General features: G+C 37.9%; 1 protein-coding gene across 4 annotated transcripts in view; it reads right to left on the bottom strand.

The window, feature by feature from the left end:
* LOC145995103 (uncharacterized) overlaps nt 1–11492 on the bottom strand; it is an 86922-nt gene extending 75430 nt beyond the window's left edge. For 2 of the 4 annotated variants that reach the window (XM_083131650.1, XM_083131640.1), the window contains exons 1-2: nt 11338–11492; nt 2090–2197 (exon numbers count right to left, since the gene is read on the bottom strand). In XM_083131650.1, coding sequence (XP_082987776.1) covers nt 2090–2178 — 89 coding nt within the window. In that variant the 5' untranslated portion in view covers nt 2179–2197; nt 11338–11492. Of the gene's footprint in view, nt 1–2089; nt 2198–11226; nt 11302–11337 lie in introns of those variants that run through there. The other 2 variants (XM_083131646.1, XM_083131656.1) reach the window with 2 other exon arrangements.
* Nucleotides 11493–11713: the final 221 nt, after the last annotated feature.

Raw genomic sequence — 11713 nt, forward strand, 5'->3', positions numbered from 1 at the left:
ACGACCTTGACACAGCGTCTCGTACGAGATGCTTGGGACAGTGAGGGTTACATTTGGGTATCTCGTTCGAGACGCTTGGGCGTCAAAAGGTTGAAACACAAACACAGGTTTGATGTTTGTTTTATTTGCATTGCACAATGTGTAAAAAAAATTCATTGAAAGAAATTAAATGTCTCAACAAATAATACTATTTGTATCTCATATTTGACCACAGGTTTGTTTTCGACCCAATCAATTTTACTCCACCGAGAGTTACGAATATTTTTTAAACGTATTTTCCCTTTATTCCGAGTCCCACAATAACCTATCTGACAATTTTGATGCAAATCAGGTGAAAAAAATGTTGTGGACATGAATGAGTTGAGATTAGGGATGGCCAGATCCGAAATCCGGATCCAGTTGGTTCCGGATCCGTTTTGCCATCCCATATGCGCTTCTTTGGAAAGTAAGAATGTGTCTATAACATATTGTTACCTGCTAATATAATATACATACATACACACATATATATAGTGTGTGTGCGTGATTTGTAATTAATTAATACACTTACAAGGGAGGTCTAAGTCTCCCCCTTCGATTACCATGAAACCTTGCAGGTGTATAGAGCCCCCCCCCCCCTCTCAAATGTCAAGATGAGGAGAAATTGAAGTAGGGATCTGACCCCGAAACCACGTAAATATGGCATAGGAAGAAACAGAAACCTCTCTATACACCTGCCAAATTTCATGGAAATCGGAGGGGGACACAGGGGTCAGATGATCCCCACGTCAATTTGTCCTCATCTTGACATTTGAGGGGAGGTTGACCCCTAGAACAGATTTTTAGCCGAAACAAAAAAAAAAACATATTTCTTCCTTTGGGCCCCTCTATGAATGTGCCAAGATTCATGGAAATCGGAGGGGGACACATAGGTCAAATGCCCACTTCAATTTGTCCTCATATTGACATTTGATGGGGGGTTGCCCCCAAAACAGTTTTTTAGCCAAAACAAAAAAACACGTATTTCTTCATTTGGGCCCGATTATACACACACCTGCCAAGTTTGATGGAAATCGGAGGGGGGCACAGGGGTCAGATCCCCACTTCAATATGTCCTCATCTTGACATTTGAGTGGGTTTTGCCCCATAAAACCGTTTATTAGCTGAAACAAAAAAAAACAACACGTATTTCTTCCTTTGAGCCACACTATACACCTGCCAAGTTTCATGGAAATCGGAGGGAGACACTTAGATAACCTCCCTTGTTAGTCTTACACTTTGTAATTATATAACACTGTATATATTATAATGTTTTATTTTCATTTGTAAAACTGTAACTCTAGAACAATTGTATAATTTTTGTGTAACATTTCTATCTTGTTATATGTGTTAAAGGTTTCATCCTGGAATGAAATGTCTCACATTTATGTGTGTTTTCATTTCCAATACATTCGAATGAATACATATTCGTTTCAATGGCATTTACAAAATCACCTCTGACATTTTGTTAAACAAGTAAGATTATTTTTGTGCATGAGTGTGTTAGCCGATACGTAGCAAAGTATTTTAGGAACAACACTTGAAAAAATTCTTGTAGGGCTAACTAATGAAAAATTTCTTTGTAATCGAAGATCATAATACCTTTCAAGGTGTGGTAATATTATAATGGGATTGAGATACGAAACTTTCGGATCCAGATAAGAAACTTTTGGATCCGGATCTGTTTTGTCATCCTAGTTGATATCAGTATGTTACTACAAGGGAGAATACGATTTATTCAGGCTGCACAGCCCAAACCTACTTCTTACTGCAAGTACTGTTGTGTGGGGAAAGGCCACACATTTTAATGAAATGTCTTTCTATTTACCATCCACCCACTTTATCATGCATTGCCCAAGGCTTCGTACTAAAGCTCTTGCCATTGGAGCATGGTGTTTATCACTCACACTGGGGTTAGACTTAACTCAGCAGCAGATTCATCAATTTTGCTCAAGATGGGATTTTCCTCTTATTCACTTGAGCACAATGGTTTCACAATGAACAATACAAATCATACATCTTACATTGTGAAAATGAAAAGAAAATACGTATTCTAGCAGTGAAAACTCACTTCAATGTATGATGGCTCCTTTTCTCAGGTTTCATTGCCACACTGAGAACTCCTGACCTCGTCCTGCAATGCTTCTTTTCCTTCCCCATGATTTACAAGTTTTGCACACTGCAAAAGAAAAAGGTTACTAAACATTTTTTGGTACACAAACAGAAGGATGCACGAGAAAGAAAGTTTAAAATATGATGAAAACTGGGATCACTCCTCACAATAATGTTTAAAGTTCCGTAATTGTTCCAAGATATTTAAGAATTATTTGTCACAATTCTTTCATTTTCACACGTAAATAATTTTTGAGTTCAGAGCAAGTTGGCAATATAAATCCACATGACGTAACTTACATCATCACCAAGAAAGATTTTTCAGTTTAGTTTACTTCGGCACTGGATCATTGGCATTTTGCCATTTTCGAAATTTCATGGAAATGAAATTTTACAGACAATGTAAACTATCAATTTCTCACACAATGAAAGCCTGCAAAATTCAACTATAATGCAATAAATAGTTTTATTAAGGCTCCTTCATACATTGACGAAAACGCGCAGTGCAGACGTTCCGTTTTAAACAGATTTTTCAGTTACGAGAAAAGATAAGATCTCGGGGTTTGTTTTCTATCCTTCAGAAAATATGGCTGCTTAATTCCTACAAAGCAGAAATTTTAAAAAAGACCCTGCTTAATAAGTAAATTGGGCATAAAAATGGGGAAAACCGTAATTTTCACATGCAATTATCTCGTTAACCACACAAGCTTATGGAAAACTGTTTTGTTGGGGACGTGCAATGTTCATTGTATTTGACATTAACATCATCACTGTAGAAGTCAGTTTTCCTATTTTGAGACTGTTTGAGGTAAACGAAACCCTTGCAATACGTAAAAGTGTCCCTGCACTGTGGCGACACCTCGTGCAGATAGTTAGAAGCGTTCTAAACCCCACCCACAGTAGAACGCGGAGGGATACAACAAAATAGCTCGTGAAGACAAAACAGGATCGCAAGTGGCAGGGAAGTGTGCATGCGTCAACTGGACGTGTTCAATTGCAAAATATGGGTGACGGCAGAAAGTGTGTTTGGTGTAAGATGTGGGCTCCGAGAAAATCGTCTGCTGCAGAAACAACAATGAAGTTTCAAGCGCTACAAAATCGCCGGCAAAATAACTACACAGACGTTCACGTATTGTGGAAGGGTTCAGAATGAATAATACCTATCCGTTTATTTATCGCTTTCCATTAGACGTTTACATTGTACGTACGTAAACCAGTAACGTTATTTTGAGTAATTCAATTAAATCTGTCTCCTTGGCAAATATTACGCTATAATACGTAGAACAAGTTTGCTGGGAGTCCGGACCCTCCCCGAAAGGACTATGCAGTACTAAAATTAAATAATGTAAATATACTCCTTTAGCAATTTTTTCATATTCGATGGATAATTTCCTCTGAACGCGTATTGGAATGGAAGGATTATAGCTATAAATATAATACGGCTTTGAAGTATAGCACCTGAAATACTTATCAAGTACTACTATTTTTACTCTGAATATATTGGAAGGCAATGATTGGGATTGACATCATACGGCTTTGAAAGACATAAAGTATTTATTTAGGGCAAACGAAAAGATTACCAAGTAATAAAATAATAACAATACTCGTTTAGCATTAGTGAATTTATTGGATGGCAAGGATTATATTGGGATCGTACGGCTTTGAATGATATTAGAAAGAAGGTTTATGCATACTACAACTCATAACAATATGTATACAATATTAATCAGAAACTTCACTGTATCTAACATTTATTTCGTTATGCAATAGTATTCAATTCTTCTTCTATTTTACATTAATTTAATTGCGAGGCACTTGTTCTTATGTAAATGTTTCTACTTTTAACTACAGGTAACCTACAGAATGAATATACACTGTTTGCCTCTTTACCTAGTCACGTAATAATAATATATTAATTTATATATTGAAATTAGTATTACTTTAATTCAATTAAAATATTATTATTATTATTTGTAGACATTTCGTTCATACCCCCCCCCCCCCGAAACATTTCTGGATATGCCACTGATAGTGCAGAATTTTCTTTGTTCCACTTCGAAACGGTTTATTACGAGGTGTAAGAGCTATCACGAACACAACACAGCGAGCGAAAATAAAACTACACAAACAAACGCACCCAGATGAAATATCACAGCATTCGATGACCAGATATTTGTTGACCAAAAAGAGTATAGTCTATAGGTTGAAGGTGCGCATGCACAAAACAAAAAGAAAACTAAAATAAGGGTGGCTATTTGTTATTGCTTCTATTATAGCCCCTATAAAATAGGCCTACACTCTACAGATTTAAATTTTATGGGTCCAATGTAATTAGCTAATTTCAAATACTTTCTCACCAATGACACCATCGTTCATACTTCTGGGATGATTTTGCTTTCTTGAGTATGTTTAAGTCGTCCTTTATTGCCAGTCCAAACTCTTCACAGGTCATGTCCACATTGAATTTCACTTCCATTACTTGTTCGAGTGTTGACACCAGGAGTGTACTTTTTTCCTCTCGCCAATAAGTTTTAATAACACTGAAGAGTCTTTCACAACCAACATCTGTACCAGGCAGAGTAAACAAGAATTTTATAAGAGGCACAATCACTTTTAAATTTGACCCAGCCTGTACTAAATCTTTGCACACTGACCTCCACCTCCACATCATTGATTCTTTTCTTTCCCCCCAATCTTCAAGATGTTTTTCAACGGCTTTTGAAATTACACACTAAGTTTCAAAAATATCATTATTAGGGCTGAGCCGATACCGATGCCGATGTATCGGTATCGGAAAGTATCGGTTGGGATTCAGCTACCGATACCAGCCGATACTTTCCGGCATTTTGGTCTTTCACGGGGTCCGCAAAAATCCCGTGCGACTTCTTGACAGTCTTACTTATCCTGAAAATTATGCAAAATTAAAACTTCCTTTTTATTTTACACTATCGGTGGGAATTGATAAGAGAATCGGTTCAAAATGGTATCGGCTCAGCCCTAATCTTTATCATTAAATTCCAATGAATTTGAAATATGTTTTGCTTGTTGATGGAATATGAAAATGACTCTTGAAATTGTTCATAGGAAAGTCTTGAGTCAAGGAGTAAATACTTCAGTTTGTTGACATCTTGACGTTTTCCGTTCTGTGGATTTTAAGGCATTTTTACGCGTAAAATAATGAATGAAATTAAATAGCAAGGAAAAGAGTATATTTGGGGATTTTTGCAAATTGAAAAGAGTATAGAGTATATGAACCTCTAAAAGAGTATAATACTCTTAAAAAGAGTATGTTTGGTCTGGTCTGGTCAATGAACCTGTTGTGATCACTGACTGGGCAAGCTGAAGAAATGTTTAATTCGTGCTCTGTTTTAAACTAATTAGTGTCACATCCAGCGAAAATATAAACAGTTCATATTACTAGATTACTATTGTTAATAAATGTTATAATAAAAACAATGTATTGCCGGTCCCCGTGGCGGAGTGGTTAGCACATCGCGCTACGACGCCAGGGGTCCCGGGTTGGAATCCTGGCCTGGGCATGGTTGTATGTGAGTGTTCATTCTTCATCATATCACCACTCATCACCATCTTCGCAAATTAGCCAAAAGTGGAACAAAAGGTGAAGCAAATCAATCAAAAAACAATGTATTGTTTTTATTACTATAAATACTAAAATCTAAACAAACTTGAAACACCTTGCGACAAAATTCTGCGTAAGCGAATTATAGTTACAAAAATTGTAATTTCTATTTAGGAACTGTAGGTACAAAATAGGAACAGTTTTCGGTTTTCCTTTCATTGCTCTTTATGGAAGATTAAAAAGAGAAAGAGAAAGAGAGAGAGAGAGAGAGAGAGAGAGAGAGAGAGAGAGAGAAAGTGCCTATTCCCCTTCCTGCCTCTCCCACATAATGATATAGCCAAGATTCAAGACATGAAAGGGCGGCTGTGATTACTATCTTCCATTTCATAAATGTTTTAAGAATCTTTTGTCATCAAATTACGGTTTTACTATCCATGAAAAATTCGTTACGTGTTAAAAGAACGATAATTCATGTATGTTTTCTTCGCTCGCCTCGCGCCAGATGGTCAACTGCTTCACAACAAACACACACATTTTCGTCCTTCCTCACTTGCAAGCGATTGTGTTTGTTTCCCCTCAGGTACCCCACCCCACCCCAACTGCTCTCCCGTCAGCCGCGAACAGTAAACAACGAATGACTACTTTCAACGATCTCATATGAAGATCTGTTTCCATGTGTAGGTAATCTTTTATACTTTTTTAAAATCATTTCGCTGTTTCTTTAACATAACTTGTGTAGGTTCGTTAGGGACTATTTACTGCATCGGAGCTCTACGAGGCAGTAGAAGCTGAGACCCAAGAGAACTGTGAAGACTGCCAATCTCGTGACGTACTCTGTTACGTCAGAGATACGTACAGAGTAAGCCACGCAAAAACCAACCCATATGACCCTCCTTTTTTCTTCTTCTTCCTCAGATTCGACTTTCGTCAAATGTATGAAGGAGCCTTAATTGGTCTGCCTACTTGTCAACAGCTTACAGGCCTATCTATTTAACTTTAAAAACATGCTAATAATAATAATAAACCGTGGTGCAACAGGCCATTGAGGGCTGACTGACTGCTGTCCTCACTCCCACCTGATCCTACTCACTCACTCACACGAGGTGGAAGATCATCCAACCAGTTACGGTGTGACGTGTGGTCAGCACGACGAACCCCCCGCCATTCTTGCAAGTTTCTGTGACCAGGTCACGCTACTCATTCGTAGCTTCTCAATTTCCTCATGATGGTGGGTGGACACCGGTCCCATATACAGGCTGAAATCTCAGGTGAAAAGTTGTTACTCTTCCCCTAGGAGACTCGACCTGTGTAGTTGGAGCTCAAGCATGATGCATTAGACTGCATGGGCACAATGCAGGACAAAAAAATCATGCTACAAAGATGAAATTTGGTGACATGAAATACACTTTACAGATTGATTCCAAAGTTGCAAAAACCTAACCTTGAATGCATGTAATAAAATGTAGGTTATGTGAGTGGGCATAAAGATGTGACAGTCACTAGCTTCAAGGTACAGATTATACAAGGGGTGTTTCAAAAGTTTCCATCTGTACCTCTGAATCATATGGAGAAAGCACAGTGGTGTGTGGTCTAGCTTTGTCATGGATAAGAACAGATCCCTGGGAGTAGATTTCCATGTCGTCAGTTCTATACAGCATGTCTTAGTTTTGATAGTGTTTCACACTATGTCTGTGATGCGACTATTCCCCCTGGATCCTTGAAAGTCACCAGAAGCACACCTTATTGGTTCCAGAAAACAGTTGCCATGACATTTCGTGCAGATGGAGATTGGTTGAAATTTTTTGCCTTTGGTGAGTGCGAAAGGATGGAATTATTGCCGTACCTTTTCCTTCATTCAATATACTCAGACCATACTCTTCATGATTGGGACAAAATTACATAATTGGATGTTGGAAGCATTTAGCGATGTTATTTTAATGGTACAAGCCCTAAACTTGAGACTTGACCCACATACCAAGTGGTTGGTAAACATCAACCTCGGTTAACCCTAGAACACTACTGTACGTAAAATTTACTTATGCTTCATGCTCATTTCCCTCCCTTACCTCCCACATCGCACCCACCTACCCCTCCGCCTATGGTATTCCTCAGGCATTCTGTCAGGCAAGTGGCAGCACTGTGGTAAGGAGGGCGGAAGCAGTGAACGTCTTTAGTTTGTGCGTTATGTGGGACTAATAATACGTAATACATAGCGATAGTAACAGAAGAAAAATCTTGCACGTAATTTTGACATGCATGTAGTAAAAATGCCATTTGTATTCACGTAAGATTTGCGTGAATTTTTCTATAATATCTCATTTTTCTATAATATGATCAACATCGCAGCGATCAATGGATACATTATTCACACTCACAACTTCTACAACAATCAGGGCAACTCAGAAAAGAGACCACTCTCACGAATTCAGTTCATGCTTCACCTCCATGAGAACTTGACCAAGATCTGGCAGGAGCGAAGGCTAATAAATCCAGGACTGTCACAGGAGTTAAGAAAGTCAATTTTGAAGGTACTGGGGAAGGAAGAGGCAAGTACAGTAGCAGCCACGTCACAAGGGAACAGAAAGTATTGCAGTTTCTGCAACTACAAGAAAAGGAGGATGACTTACTGCTCCTGTGGGAAGCCAATTTGTGGAACACTACCATACGTAAAATTTACGTTTGCTTTGCGCTCAAATCCCTCCCCTTCCCACCTCGCACCCACTCACCCCTCTGCCTAGCAGTGCCTCAAGTTGTCTTGTCAGACATAAGGCAGCACTATGGTAAGGAGGGTGCAAGCGCTGATCGTCTTGATTTCGTTTGTTATGTTGTGCACTGTACGTCAATTTTACGTAGCTGTGTAAAACGAGAAGTATCTTCCACGTAATTTTGACATTTGTAAATTCGATTTGGATACTTAGATTTTGAAAACGAAAGTTTAGAAGCATGCAGTCTTTTCTTGTAAGACTTTAAAATTATATTTGTTCCTTATTTACAGCGTTATGATTATTATTATTGTTTTCTTTTTATTGTTTGAACACTTCATTCTTAATGTACGAACGGGCTTGTCAAGCAAGACCTTCTCTTAAAATATTCTATGTTTAATAAAACCATGTTTATACATTTTAAAATGAAGAATAAAATTCCAATATAAGGAAAAATAAACAAAATAATGTTCACAATGAATATAAATTTGTTTTCATGATGTAGAGGTTGTTTTAAAAATAGACTCATTCATGTACGTAAAATTTACGTAGCGGTAGTTACACTGTAATATTGGAACATGTTAGTGTTCTAGGGTCAATCGTGAGTCTACTGTATATATATTTTGGCATAATTCCCGTGCGTATGTAACGTAAGTTGCATTTGAGACCAGTGCCAACATGATGAGATGTTGAAAGCATTCAGGGAAATTACTGTAATGCTACTGTAATGCTAAGAGTCCTAAACTTGTGCCTAACCACGAAAAGGTACTACTTTACTATACTGGAGACACCTATCAATAATTTATTTCGCAATTTTTTACATTGCTAACGTACTATTCTGCATTGCGGAACATTTCTTTAGGTGAAATAATGAATATCTAAAGAAAATAATATCTATTTCTTACATTAACGTACTTACTGTTGTTCCTTATTTCCCACAAACCATCCACGGGTAGCCCCAAAAATTCACAATAGCTTCACAAACCATCACGGGGACGAGGTATGCCTACTAGGTTAGGTTAGGCCTGTTAGGTTACTTTCCATTAGCACTATTTTCATTCAATTTAGCATATACAGACAACATCAGCTTGTAGCAGCAGCAATATCGTGTATTGTGCTCTCGTGAAGAAAGCAAATGGCGGTACCAGCAATAGCACGTCGGAAATAGATTTTCGAAGAAAACCACATGCATTCGCATTAAAATGGATCAAAACTACATTCCCGAACATCAACAACGCTACAGAAAATGATTTGCATAAGTACTTTCTCCTGTAAATTTGAAGAAATTTGTCTCCGGTATACTAAAGTGTTACCCACAAAAACATTTAGAGATGTTATTTGAGTACTAAGAGCCCTGAACCTAACTTGCCTAACCGGTAACAGTAGTATAAGCCGGAGACACATAAAACTCGGTTGTTTTCAAATAAAAATCATTGCTACTTACCTCATATGCATAGCGGAAGATTTTTCAAGCTGGCCATAACTTTTTTTTTCATGAAAAACACGTTACTTTTAACATTATAATCATTTATTGGTCGTTGCTAATTCGGCGGGCAAATCTTGACACACGTTGTCTATCGTCAGCTGATATGCAATGTGCAGTGTTTCCAAACTTATGAACCGATAAATGCCGCACAAACTATTCACAAAAGGTTTTTAAGCGAAAATTGAGGCTAGACTCTACTTTACGTCCTTATCTGCATGATGATTGCTTCTTTGCGTTCGCGGTGCGCGATCGTGGTGCGGCACCCGGCATCTCTTCGGGTAAGTACCTTTTTCTTTTTACACTTTCTGTTCACGATAGCCCCACTATCCATTCACGGGGTCGAGGTATGCCTACGAGGTTAGGTTAGGCCTGTTAGGTTAGGTTCCATTAGCACTCATTTCACCCCTAAATATGTGCTTCATCATCTAAAAAATACCTCAGTACGTTCAATTGCGCATATCCGGACAACATCGGTTTTTCTCGATTTACTCCTTCAGGAAATTTTTGCTCTCTTTGGGATTTACGTTGTTGAATTACTTATAAAATAAGCTTTCCAACGATATATGACACGTATTCCTTAGGAAAAGGACGTAAACTAGAGTCTTACCTTTTATTGAAAAAAAAACCCGCTCACACGTCATCTTGTCAAACTTCCGCGTGGTTGCTACACTGTGAGGGGGTTACATAACCAAACGCACGGAACATTTGATTCACGTAGTCGACGGTAATGGCGGCACGAGCTATCGCACGACGGAGATGCATGATTGGCGAAAAATACCTTATTTACAGGCAAAATACGTAGCACGATTATATAAAAAAATATCTCCGGCTTCAGAAAGTCCTCAAGAACACAATTCCGTAAGTACTTTCTTGTCTTTTCTCCTGTAAATTTTAAGAAATCCGTCTCCGACTTATACTACTGTTACCGCCTAACCTTACTACGAAACCTATTCACACTGTGTACACATGTGGCCTAGATGGCAGGAGCAGTCTCTAACTAACCAAGACGACAGTAAACAAATGGCTGGTTGCAAGAGAAGAACCATACAGGGGTATACGGAAGTGAAAAAGATTCTCAAGCAAACATGCAATAAGTTATAGCTAAAACTGAAGTATATATAAACAGACATGTATAGAAAGTATCTTACACTTTACCTTGTTACTATAAATTTTGCACACCAGTTTGCATTACTTAACGAAAACTTTACACATACACAGGAGACTGACACAGGTTTTTGGTAGTAAATGCCATTTCACCACGATGAACTGGAAATATTTAGCGAGTGCATTATAGCTATAAAAAGGTATTACCAATTTTTAATATGTACCTTATGATGTTATGACTTTTATCATAGTCAAAGATAGAATGTATCATGCCATATGCAATTAAGTATGAAATTTTAATTAAATATATACATAGATTAACTAAACTTAATCACCTGTCACTGAAAATTAATTTCGAAAACCTCGTGAGCAGTGAGCGACTTGCTTCATGTGTTCATTCATTCATTCCTTTATTTGGAACCTAATGCTTCATGTGTACGCCACGCTTTCCACATGTAAACACGGGGCCTGGGCACCTCCAGTAACACACAACGTTGGAGGAAAGCTTCTTCTTCTTCATGCCGTTGGCGCAAAGCAGGTTGGTAGCAGTTTCTAGCAGTTGACAATCACCTTGCGACAAACACACTTTCCACAAAAAATGAAATATATTAATATCATAGAATATATTTAATTTATTTATATAGTAATAACTACTGAAACGTTCATGTCTTTAAAACATAAGCCATGGGCGCCTTCAAGAAGCAAAACACT

The sequence above is a fragment of the Lepisma saccharinum genome, chromosome 1, assembly GCF_977018435.1.
Source record: "Lepisma saccharinum chromosome 1, izLepSacc3.1, whole genome shotgun sequence".
In the NCBI taxonomy this organism is placed as follows: Eukaryota; Metazoa; Arthropoda; class Insecta; order Zygentoma; family Lepismatidae; genus Lepisma; species Lepisma saccharinum.